This window comes from Pyxicephalus adspersus, chromosome 7 (assembly GCF_032062135.1).
Source record: "Pyxicephalus adspersus chromosome 7, UCB_Pads_2.0, whole genome shotgun sequence".
Taxonomy (NCBI): Eukaryota; Metazoa; Chordata; class Amphibia; order Anura; family Pyxicephalidae; genus Pyxicephalus; species Pyxicephalus adspersus.
The window spans coordinates 5,048,377-5,059,121 of NC_092864.1; the positions used below are offsets into that span (position 1 = coordinate 5,048,377).

Consider the following 10,745-nt stretch of genomic DNA (forward strand, 5'->3'; position numbering starts at 1 on the left):
TGGGGTCCCCCTGTAGTGCCGGTCTTACTGTCTGTGCATCCCCTCTCCCAACATTACCCTCTGTGGCATGTGCTTGGCGTTTACTGATTTCCTATTTATAGAGCTCAGGGCCCTCCTGAATTCTTGTCATGTGCAGCCAGAGACGTCTCCATATCTTATTGCTGAACGCTCTGCAGAGCCGGCTGATCCCGGAGCAATGACCTGCACAATCCTGGCTCATTGGTGACAACAAAATCACAGAATGTCACCAGCAGAGGAATGAAGGTGTTAGCTTTCTAGGCTGATGATAGACGGGTGTGGTATATCACCGATAGGACGACTGCCTGTACCCAATGGTATAGAGTTACTAAAGGAGTTTAGGTAGTTCACTTAGCAAAGTTATGACAGAGTTATGACTATTGAAGGGCTAATTGGATGGTGTCACTCTGTGCCAACCAATCGGGTGCTAGCACAAATCCTGTTTTATTTAGATTGGGTATAGGTATACTTTGCAAACACCTTTATTCCAGGGTAAAAACTTTTGTGAATAATCCAAACTCTTTTAGTAAATTACCCCAGTTAGATGTGAATTATAAAATCTCACAGTGCGGTTAGATTTATCCTGGTGGTAATTTGTTCTCACTTCCTGTCTTCTCTCCAGCATGGCGAACCCTCGGCTGGTACAGGGAATGCAGAATGACCTCACCTGCCAGCTCTGCCTGGAGCTTTTTCACTCCCCCGTCACTTCAGAATGTGGGCACACCTTCTGCCAGAGCTGCTTGATCGGGGCCCCCAAGGGCCAGGATCAGAATGGCTCCACCTTGTGTCCTACCTGCCAAGCTCCAACTCATCCGACGACTCTTAAAATCAACCGTCAGCTGGAGAACTTGGTCCAAAGCTTCAAGCAAGTCCCTCAGGGCCACTGCCTGGAGCACCTTGACCCCCTCAGCGTCTTCTGTGAGCAGGACAAGGAGCTGATCTGCGGCGTGTGCGCCTCGCTGGGCAAACACAAGGGCCACAACATCATCACTGCTGCCGAGGCCCACACCAAGATGAAGGTAAGACACAAAGCCTAAGTGATTGGACAGCAAAGGAGCAGAGGGCTCACATGCGTTAGTGTCCATAGCCAACATTGGATTGGGTAAGAATGAAGATTAGGACCCCTGTTCCCCATTGGAGTGATTCCCACTATTTGTCCTTATGGTCATTACCTCCAGAACTAAAAGTGATGAAAAATCATTTTACACCCAAATTATGAATAGAGGGAAAACCTATAGGGGACAATTGGCCTGGAGACTTCCTGTTGGGGTCGGGATGTGAAGAAAAAACCCCTCAAGGAGACTCAAACAGGAAAAAACTGATGAAGGTTCTCAAAACATTAAATACATTTTACGTGTACATGTATTAGATTTTTAAGGAATTGTTTTAAGGAATAGTCCTTCCTGTCCCTACATAACGGAATGGTTCCCGTGGATCGCTAAATGAGGGAAATGAGTCCCATATGAGTCCACTGATGACTTCCCAAATCTCTTTAGAGATTATTATTTTTTTTACTATTTTTCCATATGTATATTAAAATTTTCTTTGTTTGCCTATATTATATGTTTTGATGATGTTTTCAGTTGTTATTATGGTAGAAAGGATTTCATAGATCTTTAAAACACCCATTTTTTTGAACTGATGTTTTTTTGATTGATATTTCCATAGGGTGATTCGACCAAATTTATATAATTTATGTCATTAATCTGTTATATTATACATCACAGATCTATTCTTATATGTAATATATACATAATACATAATATACATTCTTATCAGTCATAATGGTATAATATGCAATCAATGGAACAATATAGAAGCCACAATCCCCATTCACCCCTCGTATGTACTAACCCATCTGAGTGTCACCCTGCCGGCCTGTTCCTGATCCCCGGCCAAGAAAACCCAGATACTTACAACACATTCATTCCTAAAATAGAACAGAACGTTATGTTACATATAATTATATAATACTAGAAAGTGCTTCATGGATTGTAGAATGGGGGAACCATTTTCAGCCCTGCAAAGTCACAATACACCTGGTGTACACAATTGAATAGTATGGGGGAACCTGGGGGACCCAGCAAACCTGGAATGTTGAAAACATTGATGGAAAGTGATCTTTTCCAGGTTTGCTGGATCATACAGGGTTGGAGAGCTTTGATATATCTTGTAATGAATGTTATAAAGGCTTGTCCAATGTGATACTCATACAAGATATTAGTAGATATTCTGAGCTGATAATGCCCCATCTATGGTATCTACCCTCTGTTGTGGTTCCTGCAGAGAGTGGTCATTCTGTGACAATTCCTCCCGCCATTGTCCCAGGTGTTGGTAATGGCTGCCGATCTGGGTGATATCTGCCTAAAAATGTGCTGCTACTTCTATATAATCAATGTCTGGGCCCCTTGGAGGCTTCAGAGATTCACCCAGGGGCCCTTCTTTTACCACATGGGTGCTTATCTCTGGATCCTCCATCATGGGAGAACCGTTGGTTTAGCTCTACTTGTGATCCAGAGATGTACCGATCCAGTTTAGGGAGTATTTTGGTATCAGTGGATGGTAAGTAGCCCATCTGGCCGGGGTTTGGCCATGGATACAGGAGAGAGATGGAGCTTCTTAAATGCACGTTCACTCCATCAGGTCCATACACGATCCTAATACAGATATCTATGTTTCTTGCAGAGAGAACTCCCCCAGCAGCAGGTCCTCCTGCAGGAGGCGCTCCTGCGCAAGGAGAAGACGGTGGCAGTTTTGGACAGACAGGTGGCTGAGGTGCAGGTAAGTCTTTTCCACACCATCACTAGAGGTGCTAGGAACACAAAAAATATCAAATATTAGTCTCATTGGTTGAGAAATTCAAACAGATTTGGACATTCAAAGTTACAATTTGTATTATAAAATGGCAGCTAAAGAAATGTCAGAATGCTCAAATCGGACTGCAACTAACCACCAGCTATCAAGGAAAAATGTTCTCATCAATAAAAGTTTATTTATTTAAGGGAGTGGATAGTCATTGGCTGATTGTAAAAAGACTAAACTCCAGACCTGACTTCTCTCCAGTATCATTCAGTAAATCCTACTGGTCTTGTCCCTCTCCTAGCTTGTGATTGGACAGTGAGAGGACAAGCAGCAGAATGATGAGCTCACCCCTCTCTCAGTCTGCAGAAAATATTATTAACTAATATTTAATGTACATCGCTGCGTAATATGTTGGCGCTATAAAAATCCTGTTTAATAATATTAATAATATTTAATAACCCAGGGCTGCATTATATTCATCAGTAGTAGAGTCCTAGTATTTTTCTATTAAGTGTTCTGTATCCCAGAGTTCTCTGGGTCTGTGTTCATCTGATGAGTCTTTATATCATAGGACACAGTTGCTCGCTTTAAGAAAAGTGTAAAGGAGCAGCTGAACATCATGCGCTCTTACCTGAACATCATGGAGACGTCGCTGTCCCAGGAGGCAGACAACGCAGAGCATAACGCTAGCGCCGCCCTGCTGGGGGAGAGGAAGAGCATGGCCCATTATGTGGAGCAGCTGAAACAGATGGAAGGAGTCCTGAAAGATGTCGAAGGCCAAGAGCAAACTGAATTCCTGCGGGTAAATAATAATGAAGGCTAGGTCATGGATGGGGGAAGGGGGGGGGGGAGTCTGCTCATTTGTCCAGATAGGAAGATAGTAATAGGAAGTATAGGTTGTCATACTCATGGATGGGAAAATAAATACAATGAGACAATAAAGTTATTTTGTATCTTTGAATCTGTACTGGGTTTGTAAAATCTGATCACATGACCCTCTTTGGCTGCTGTCATTTTGACAGCCAAGAATTGCTGGTGAGATCACGGAGGGGGCGGAGCTTCACATTGATAGAGCTTTTTACATAAGCAGCATTCGTAATGTATGAGACAGATTGAATCATGAATGGAGGAGGTGAATTATAATCTCTGATATCTCTTGTGTGTTTTTTATCTTTACAGAAATTCTCTGTGGTTACATCCAGGTAAGTACTAATGAATCATTAGTATTGTATATGTGGCTGTGGAAACCAGTGACTCTGTAGCTGTAGAACTAATAGTCCCAGCATGAATGTGGATGTTATGCTTCCATACAGTAACAAACACCTTCCTATAGCTATGGTCATGAATAGCATTATTGTGCTGAGACTTGTAGTTCTCCAGCAGCTGGAGAATCACCTTTCTGTGGTCCAAATGTTAATAAATATCAGCAGTATGATGCAGAGGTGTGTCTGCTCCCTTTTCTCAGGTTGGGTAAGATTCTGTCCGAGTCTCCTCTTCCTGGCCGTCTGGATATTCAGCTTCCCATCATCTCGGATGAGTTTAAGTTCCAGGTGTGGCGGAAGATGTTCCGAGCACTGATGCCAGGTGAGATTTGGGGAGGGGTTTCAGAGAAGAACACATTTTATTGGCCTTCACTACATGGGGGCTTCCTAATGGAAATTAACTAGTGCTGGTGGAGAATTACCATCCTCCATTATAGGACAAAACAGGTGACACCCGATCAATGGGGGGCACTAACTGGTCATTCCAGCCTATCGCGTTTCAAAGCAAAAGCTAGGTCCTGGTGCACAGTCCAGCTGTAAGTTGACTTCTCTGACTTCTGAGCCAGCCCCGCCCCCTTTTTTATTTTACTAATGCAGGCATATTTTTAGCTATTCACAATCCTTGACCTACAAAAGACAACCTCTAATGTCCCCAGCACAATAGTGAGAAAGCCAATTAATATAATGATATGATTTCACAAGGGGATTGGACATCCAGACAAGCAAAGATAAAAGCCTACAAACTCCCTGTAGATAATATACAGTAGTGGCAACTAAATGCAAGCATTAATGAGAAAAGGTGTGATGCTATCTAGTTGTTGTCCTGCGTTACCAAACATCCCCTCCAGATGGCAGCAGATGCAAGCATTAGCATACCAGTGTTCCACCATACGATTATCCTTCTTCTCCTGTATGTCCTTGGTGGCAAATAAAAAAAAGCCACATCTAAAGCCAAAAAGGTTAATATATTGCAGCTTACTGTTCCACCAATGTGGCTTTAGGGCAAGATTTACTGTATCACCAGAAGGGGGAGCTACTGAGCTATAATATAATGACAACTAGCAGCTGATTCCAATAATACAAAATCTTCAAGCTTTCTTATAACACTGTATTCCATATGCAGTTTTGTTGTGTCAAGTCCCACCCACCTGATGATAGTTGCAACAAAAGGAGGTGTGGCCAGCTCTAATTTGCATATAATATAAATCCTATGCTTCCGCCCATTTCTTTTTAGCTCTAGAAAACCTGACCTTTGACCCCAACACTTCCCAGCAGAACCTGGTCATCTCCTCCAATGGAAAATCGGTGGAATGTTCCGACCACAAGCAGCCTGTGTCTGATGACCCCGCCCGCTTCGAGAAAGGCAACTGCTTGGTCACCAAAGAAAGCTTCACGGAAGGGGAGCATTACTGGGAGGTCATCGTGGAAGATAAGCCGAGATGGGCCTTGGGCGTTATCTCCGAAACCGCCAACCGCAAAGGCAAGCTGCATGCCAACCCCACCAACGGTTTCTGGATCGTGGGCTGTAAGGAAGGGAAAGTGTACGAGGCTCATGTAGAGCAGAAGGAACCTCGACTCCTCCGTGTGGATGGGCGTCCAGAAAAGATCGGGGTCTACCTCAGCTTCTCCGATGGGGTCGTCTCCTTCTTTGACGCAGACGATGAGGACAACGTCAAACTCCTGTACACCTTCCACGAGCGTTTCTCGGGCCGCCTCTACCCATTCTTTGATGTCTGCTGGCATGACAAGGGGAAGAATGCCCAACCCCTGAAGATCTTTGTACCACCGAATACCCAACTATAAAATTCATGACATTGGCCATCAACGCAACTGCATGATGGAGGAGCGGTGGGATGAAGCATGGAGAATCCAGGAACCAGTCAGTCCAATGCCATGCTGTAAATTCTCAAAAACAGTCAAAGCTCCAAAAGCTTTGGGGCCCGACTGTTTTATTTTTGGCATAATGGCTGACTTGTTCTAGAGATTTATCCAACCCAACCAATGGGAAAAAAGAAACATGTTCTCTATAACTCACACCCTCGGTATTCGGTATTGGTGGAGCCCTGAAAATGTTGCAGAACTGTTACAAAAAACAAAACAAAACCCGCCCTAAATAACAGGGCCCACCCCCGAAGAACCCACAACTTATTATGACGGCTCTTCATGAACATGTGTCATCATCATCCTCTGCATTGTATGGGGCCGTAAATAAAATTGGTTTCTATAAAAAATCTTCTGGTGGATTCTCTTGTCTTGTGTCCCCCAGAGGGAAATGTTAGCGCACAAAACTGACTTCCTGTATTTTCCCATCATTTTTATGATCTTTAAAGAGAACCTGTCTCGGTTGGTCTTGCTTCCTATTTAAATGTGAATATAACTAGTCAGTGATGCTGAATGAGAACCAAACTTTCCTGCACGACTCTAATAATGTAAGATATCTGAATGGGCCCGGTGGTGACAGGTTCTCTTTAATGTCATTGTGCTCCTAATCAGTAAAATCTCATAGAAGCTCTGTTTTGTTATCTTTCAAATCTTTAATTATATGATCCTTCCATGAAGGTTCTTGCTCAGACACTTCCTGTCATAGGGTGTGTTAGGGGGTGACAACACTCTGTCCCTTTATCCCTATTGTGCTCCTGCATTGTCACCCTTTCCTGGTGCAAACTACCAGCAGCTTTGGTTGATAAAAAGAATTTTTCGATTTCATAAAAGGAAATGGTTTATGATAATCTTCTGGATACTCAGCACTTAAGTAAAAGTCCACCAATGGAAAAACAGGCTTAAAATTTAAACATTGCTGAGGTTCCAACCCCTAGAAATAAGAAAATATTTAGCTGGGGTGCCACTTTAAAAAAAACTTTATTTGTAATATTTGTTGACAAATATCTGAGAATGTTTTCCCGGGGCGTACACAGAAATATGAAACCTCAAAGTCTCCTATTCTTGTTAATCTTGGGTGTATGAGGGTGTCATGTGACTGAGAAATCCAGAACAGGATTGGCTGTCATAACAAGTAAGAAAGAGGAAGAAACTTAGAAGAGCAGAGAGCGTCTGGTGCGGTTTAGGGGAAATCATGTGATTACTGGGTTATGTTGAGTCACGCAGCAGTTGCTCATTTTGCCAGATGGGGCAGCAGAGAGCAATAGACGGTGGCAGTGAATTCTTTATTGTGTTATTGTTATTGTGTTTTATGCTTTTTTATATTTCTGTCTATGCAGTCCTGAGATTTAGACAGCTCTGTCACACAGAATGGCCACGGAGATGGCTACACTTTACAGTGACAGAACGTAGAAGGCAGTCAGGGATGTGACCAGAAATCTAGGCATGGGCCCTGGCTGCCCGACACCTTAGGGCCCATGGGGGGGGGGGTTGTCTGTGACTTCAAAGGGGGTTGCTAGTATTTGTCACCTGCCAAGGGGTCCCAGGCTGCTGCCAATTCCGTTGTACCATTGTCCAATCGAAACAGTGGATTTGGAGGAAAAGGAAGACACTTAGCATGCAGGGGTGACATTGGCAGTCCCTGATCTCACTGCTCTAGCTTTATATATCATATAAAAGGGGAATTCACCTATAAATGCGTCATTGTTTGTGATTGGCTGCTCTGATCGGTGCATTCTAGGCAGTTCGGAGATACATCGGGGATTTCCAGGCCTTGTTTGTCCATACGGCAGCCAGTCACACCCAGCCAGAGAGAAAGTGAAAGTGACAACTCAAAGTGTCAACTTCTCATTATACAACAGGACCCCAAACATACTGAATATCATACAATGTCATGGGATGGGGGCATGGTGGGGGTATTACATTTTACCTGCGGGAGTCACCCAACCCTGCAAATGGTGTATGGTATAATTCTTGGCTCACAAAGGTCAGCCCATGCTGCAGCCTCTCCATTGGTGACTGGCTGTCCGATCACTCAGGGTTAGGGGGGTTGGACTGAGGAAATGCTTCCTCTTGTCTGCAGCAGACTGATGACATCATCCCAGCCTAAGCAAAGTCACTGAATGGAGCTAAAGGATGACTTTATTTACAAAGTGGGAATTTTTTCCTAAGGGGCGCACTTACCTATTTAGTGATGGAGTCTGTGTACAGGCCCGACACCCTGTTACACCTCACCAATACTCCCCCATTGCCCTTCGCTCCTTTGCAGCCAGCACCAATTATAACCAGGCATCAGGTTGATTTTCAGACCTAAGCATTGTCACATGACAGGAGGTCACATGATCCTTCATACGCAGAAGCCCACTTATTTTTGCTGAAAAAGTAGCCTGGAAGCGCTGCGTTGACAAGGTAAGTACCACAAAGTGCCCTTACCTGCAGTGATGGGGTTCCCTTCATTTGTACTCCACCTTACCTCAAAGCAAATGTTGAATCAGTTTTTTTTTGCCCCCACCTCTCTAAACATTCTGATATCCTCCACCTTCATGCTGTAGCTGTCCCATGCAGTACTTCTTTTCCACCACTAGGCATCCCCAGACTGCTGAGGTAAATAACAGCCAGCGCCATAGAACCCAGACGGTTATGGACCCCCGAGCCAATGACATCATCTCCCTGCCACTCCTCCTATGAGCATGCTTCCTGTGAACACATGAACTGATTGGTGTCTTGTGCTGCTTCTTTCGTTCCTACCATGAGCTCTGCTTTACAGGGACTGCTGTATTCATGATGACACAGGTGGATGGGGCACACACATTTCCTATGTTCCTCTATGAGATTGTGCTACCAGGAGAGGGCGCTGCTCCCCACTCCCTTGTACTGTGAGATAATCCCAGCAGCAGCATGAGAGCTGTGTCTGTGTCCATGCAGCTGTCATTATCCCCATGTATAAGCCTTTATAACTTCTTCACTGATTGTCATAGAATCTTGAAATTTTCAGGATGCACAAGGCACCCTAATAGCTGCTACTAAACCAAATTTGAACCCCCTTCACATAACAAGTTGCCAGATACAGGTCACAAGTATAAAAGCCTAACAAAAATTAAGGGGGGCTATTTCAAGGCCAGGGTCCCCAAATTGATTGTGCATGTTGGGGACCCCCTGGGGTACTGACAATTGTCTGTGTGCTGTAGTGCCCCTTAAAATTCACAAAACTTCAAGGCTGCATTCAGGTTGGTGGTAAGATTGTGGTGTGGTTACCCCTTCCTCGTGCCATGGAACCCTGGCTCGGGGGAGACGCTCAGTGCCAGTCATTGCCGCTTGGAGTCATATCTGCAGATGGACTGAGCGGCTGGCAAGCTGCCGGTTACACAGAGCTGGACACTTATTTTCTGTGAACCCCAAATTCTCAGGAACAGAGGGATGTTGGCAACAGGAATTATGGGAGCCAGTAGGAAACTCCTTATGTCCCCCCTTCCTCATTAAAATGTTATACCCATCATATCATGCTACCCTGTCCACATAGCTATCCCATCACTCTCCATAAATCCCAATTTCCCTGTAAGAAAAGTGAAATGTAACTGCAGGAATCTTGTGGTTAACATTTCATCACTACGGCGCCATAACTAGATACGAAAACCTACACCTGTCATACCATGGTACCCTGTCACACCTAGCTGGCCACGTACCTTCTGTGAACCCCAATTTCTTGGATAGGATAATTGGGGGACTCTTGTGAAAACACTCCCCCCCCCAAGCTAAAATGATATCAATCCTACCATACCATGGTGCCCTGTCCCATGAAAATGTCCCCTTATAATCTTTGAATCCTATTTCTCCTGAAAGGGGAGCTGTAGGTATAATAAAATGTATGATAAGTGGGGGGCTCTTATGGCTAACTCCCCCTAATATTTTATTTCTGCAGTGTCATCACATCACAGAAAAACTATACCTATCATACCGCGCTAGCCTGTCACACATATCTGGCCACTTACCTCCTGTGTACCTTCCTAATTTCTCAGGAACGGGGGGATGTAGGGACCTGAAGGTGATCCAAGAAGCATGCATTGCACAGATTCTTGATTTGTCATTACTTTTATTTGATACATGTATGTTACGGTAACTTGAAACATTTCAATTTAATTTTATTTAAAATTAAAATTATTCTAGTTTAAACATACATCTTTAATGTTTATTTACATTGTGGCCCGCAAGTTTTATCCCATTGTGAACAGCCGCTCCTGGATAAAAAAAAGTTGGGCACCGCTGGTTTATATAATTACATAAGGTGATTAAACCCATGCAGTCCATAAATATGTTGTTGAAGCATTCAGAGGAAATAAATCTGAGTATAATACAATAAATACATGAACAGGTGAGTAAAGTGAAGCATCCAGGTGTCTGATCCCTATAGATCCTTATTGATCCCTATAGATCCCTATGGATCCCTACTTATACATTGTTGCAGTTTTCAGGAAAGTAGCCTGCACAACCTTACCAGGGTTCCAGCACATAGAGACTGATGACGCGCCTAAATCCCGGCCTGTGATTGGTTCAAACCGCAGAAATATATAAGGAACCCAGCAGGCTGAGCACAGTAGTTGTCACTTTGCTGGAGAGTGAAGATGAAGTCTGCACTGATCCTGTACATCGGTGTCCTGGCACTGACCATCGGGGTGGTGCTGGGAGAAGTCAGTAAGTACCCAGCACTGGCTATATGTTTCTGTGTGTATAGAAGTCATAGATTTGGGGCACTGACTATACCTCCCAGTGCCAGGTCCAGCAGGGCTG

General features: G+C 44.1%; 2 protein-coding genes across 4 annotated transcripts in view; both read left to right on the top strand.

Annotated features, from left to right (window-relative positions):
- The first annotated feature begins 209 nt into the window (after positions 1-209).
- TRIM72 (tripartite motif containing 72) lies at positions 210-6,313 on the top strand. Of its 3 annotated transcripts, none has more exons than XM_072417181.1 (7): positions 210-335; positions 641-1,037; positions 2,704-2,799; positions 3,392-3,622; positions 4,000-4,022; positions 4,286-4,404; positions 5,317-6,313. In XM_072417181.1, the coding sequence occupies exons 2-7, from the start codon at positions 642-644 to the stop codon at positions 5,883-5,885; spliced, it is 1,434 nt and encodes a 477-aa protein (XP_072273282.1). In that variant the 5' UTR covers positions 210-335; position 641; the 3' UTR covers positions 5,886-6,313. The 3 variants fall into 3 exon arrangements, with proteins under 3 accessions (XP_072273282.1, XP_072273280.1, XP_072273281.1); XM_072417179.1 differs by having other exon boundaries at positions 269-360; XM_072417180.1 differs by having other exon boundaries at positions 269-294.
- Positions 6,314-10,514: 4,201 nt separating this feature from the next.
- LOC140334906 (beta-2-microglobulin-like) overlaps positions 10,515-10,745 on the top strand; it is a 9,467-nt gene continuing 9,236 nt past the window's right edge. The window contains exon 1 of the mRNA XM_072417183.1: positions 10,515-10,649. Within this exon, the coding sequence (XP_072273284.1) occupies positions 10,580-10,649 (70 nt within the window). The 5' untranslated portion in view covers positions 10,515-10,579. The remainder of the gene's footprint in view (positions 10,650-10,745) is intronic.

Excerpts from the sequence above, each read along its gene's own strand:
- TRIM72 (XM_072417179.1), top strand. The coding sequence starts at position 284 with ATGATAGACGGGTGTGGTATATCACCGATAGGACGACTGCCTGTACCC. Across the intron at positions 361-640 it reads GAGTTACTAAAGGAGTTTAG|CATGGCGAACCCTCGGCTGG; the intron begins GTAGTTCACTTA and ends TCTTCTCTCCAG. Across the intron at positions 1,038-2,703 it reads AGGCCCACACCAAGATGAAG|AGAGAACTCCCCCAGCAGCA; the intron begins GTAAGACACAAA and ends TGTTTCTTGCAG.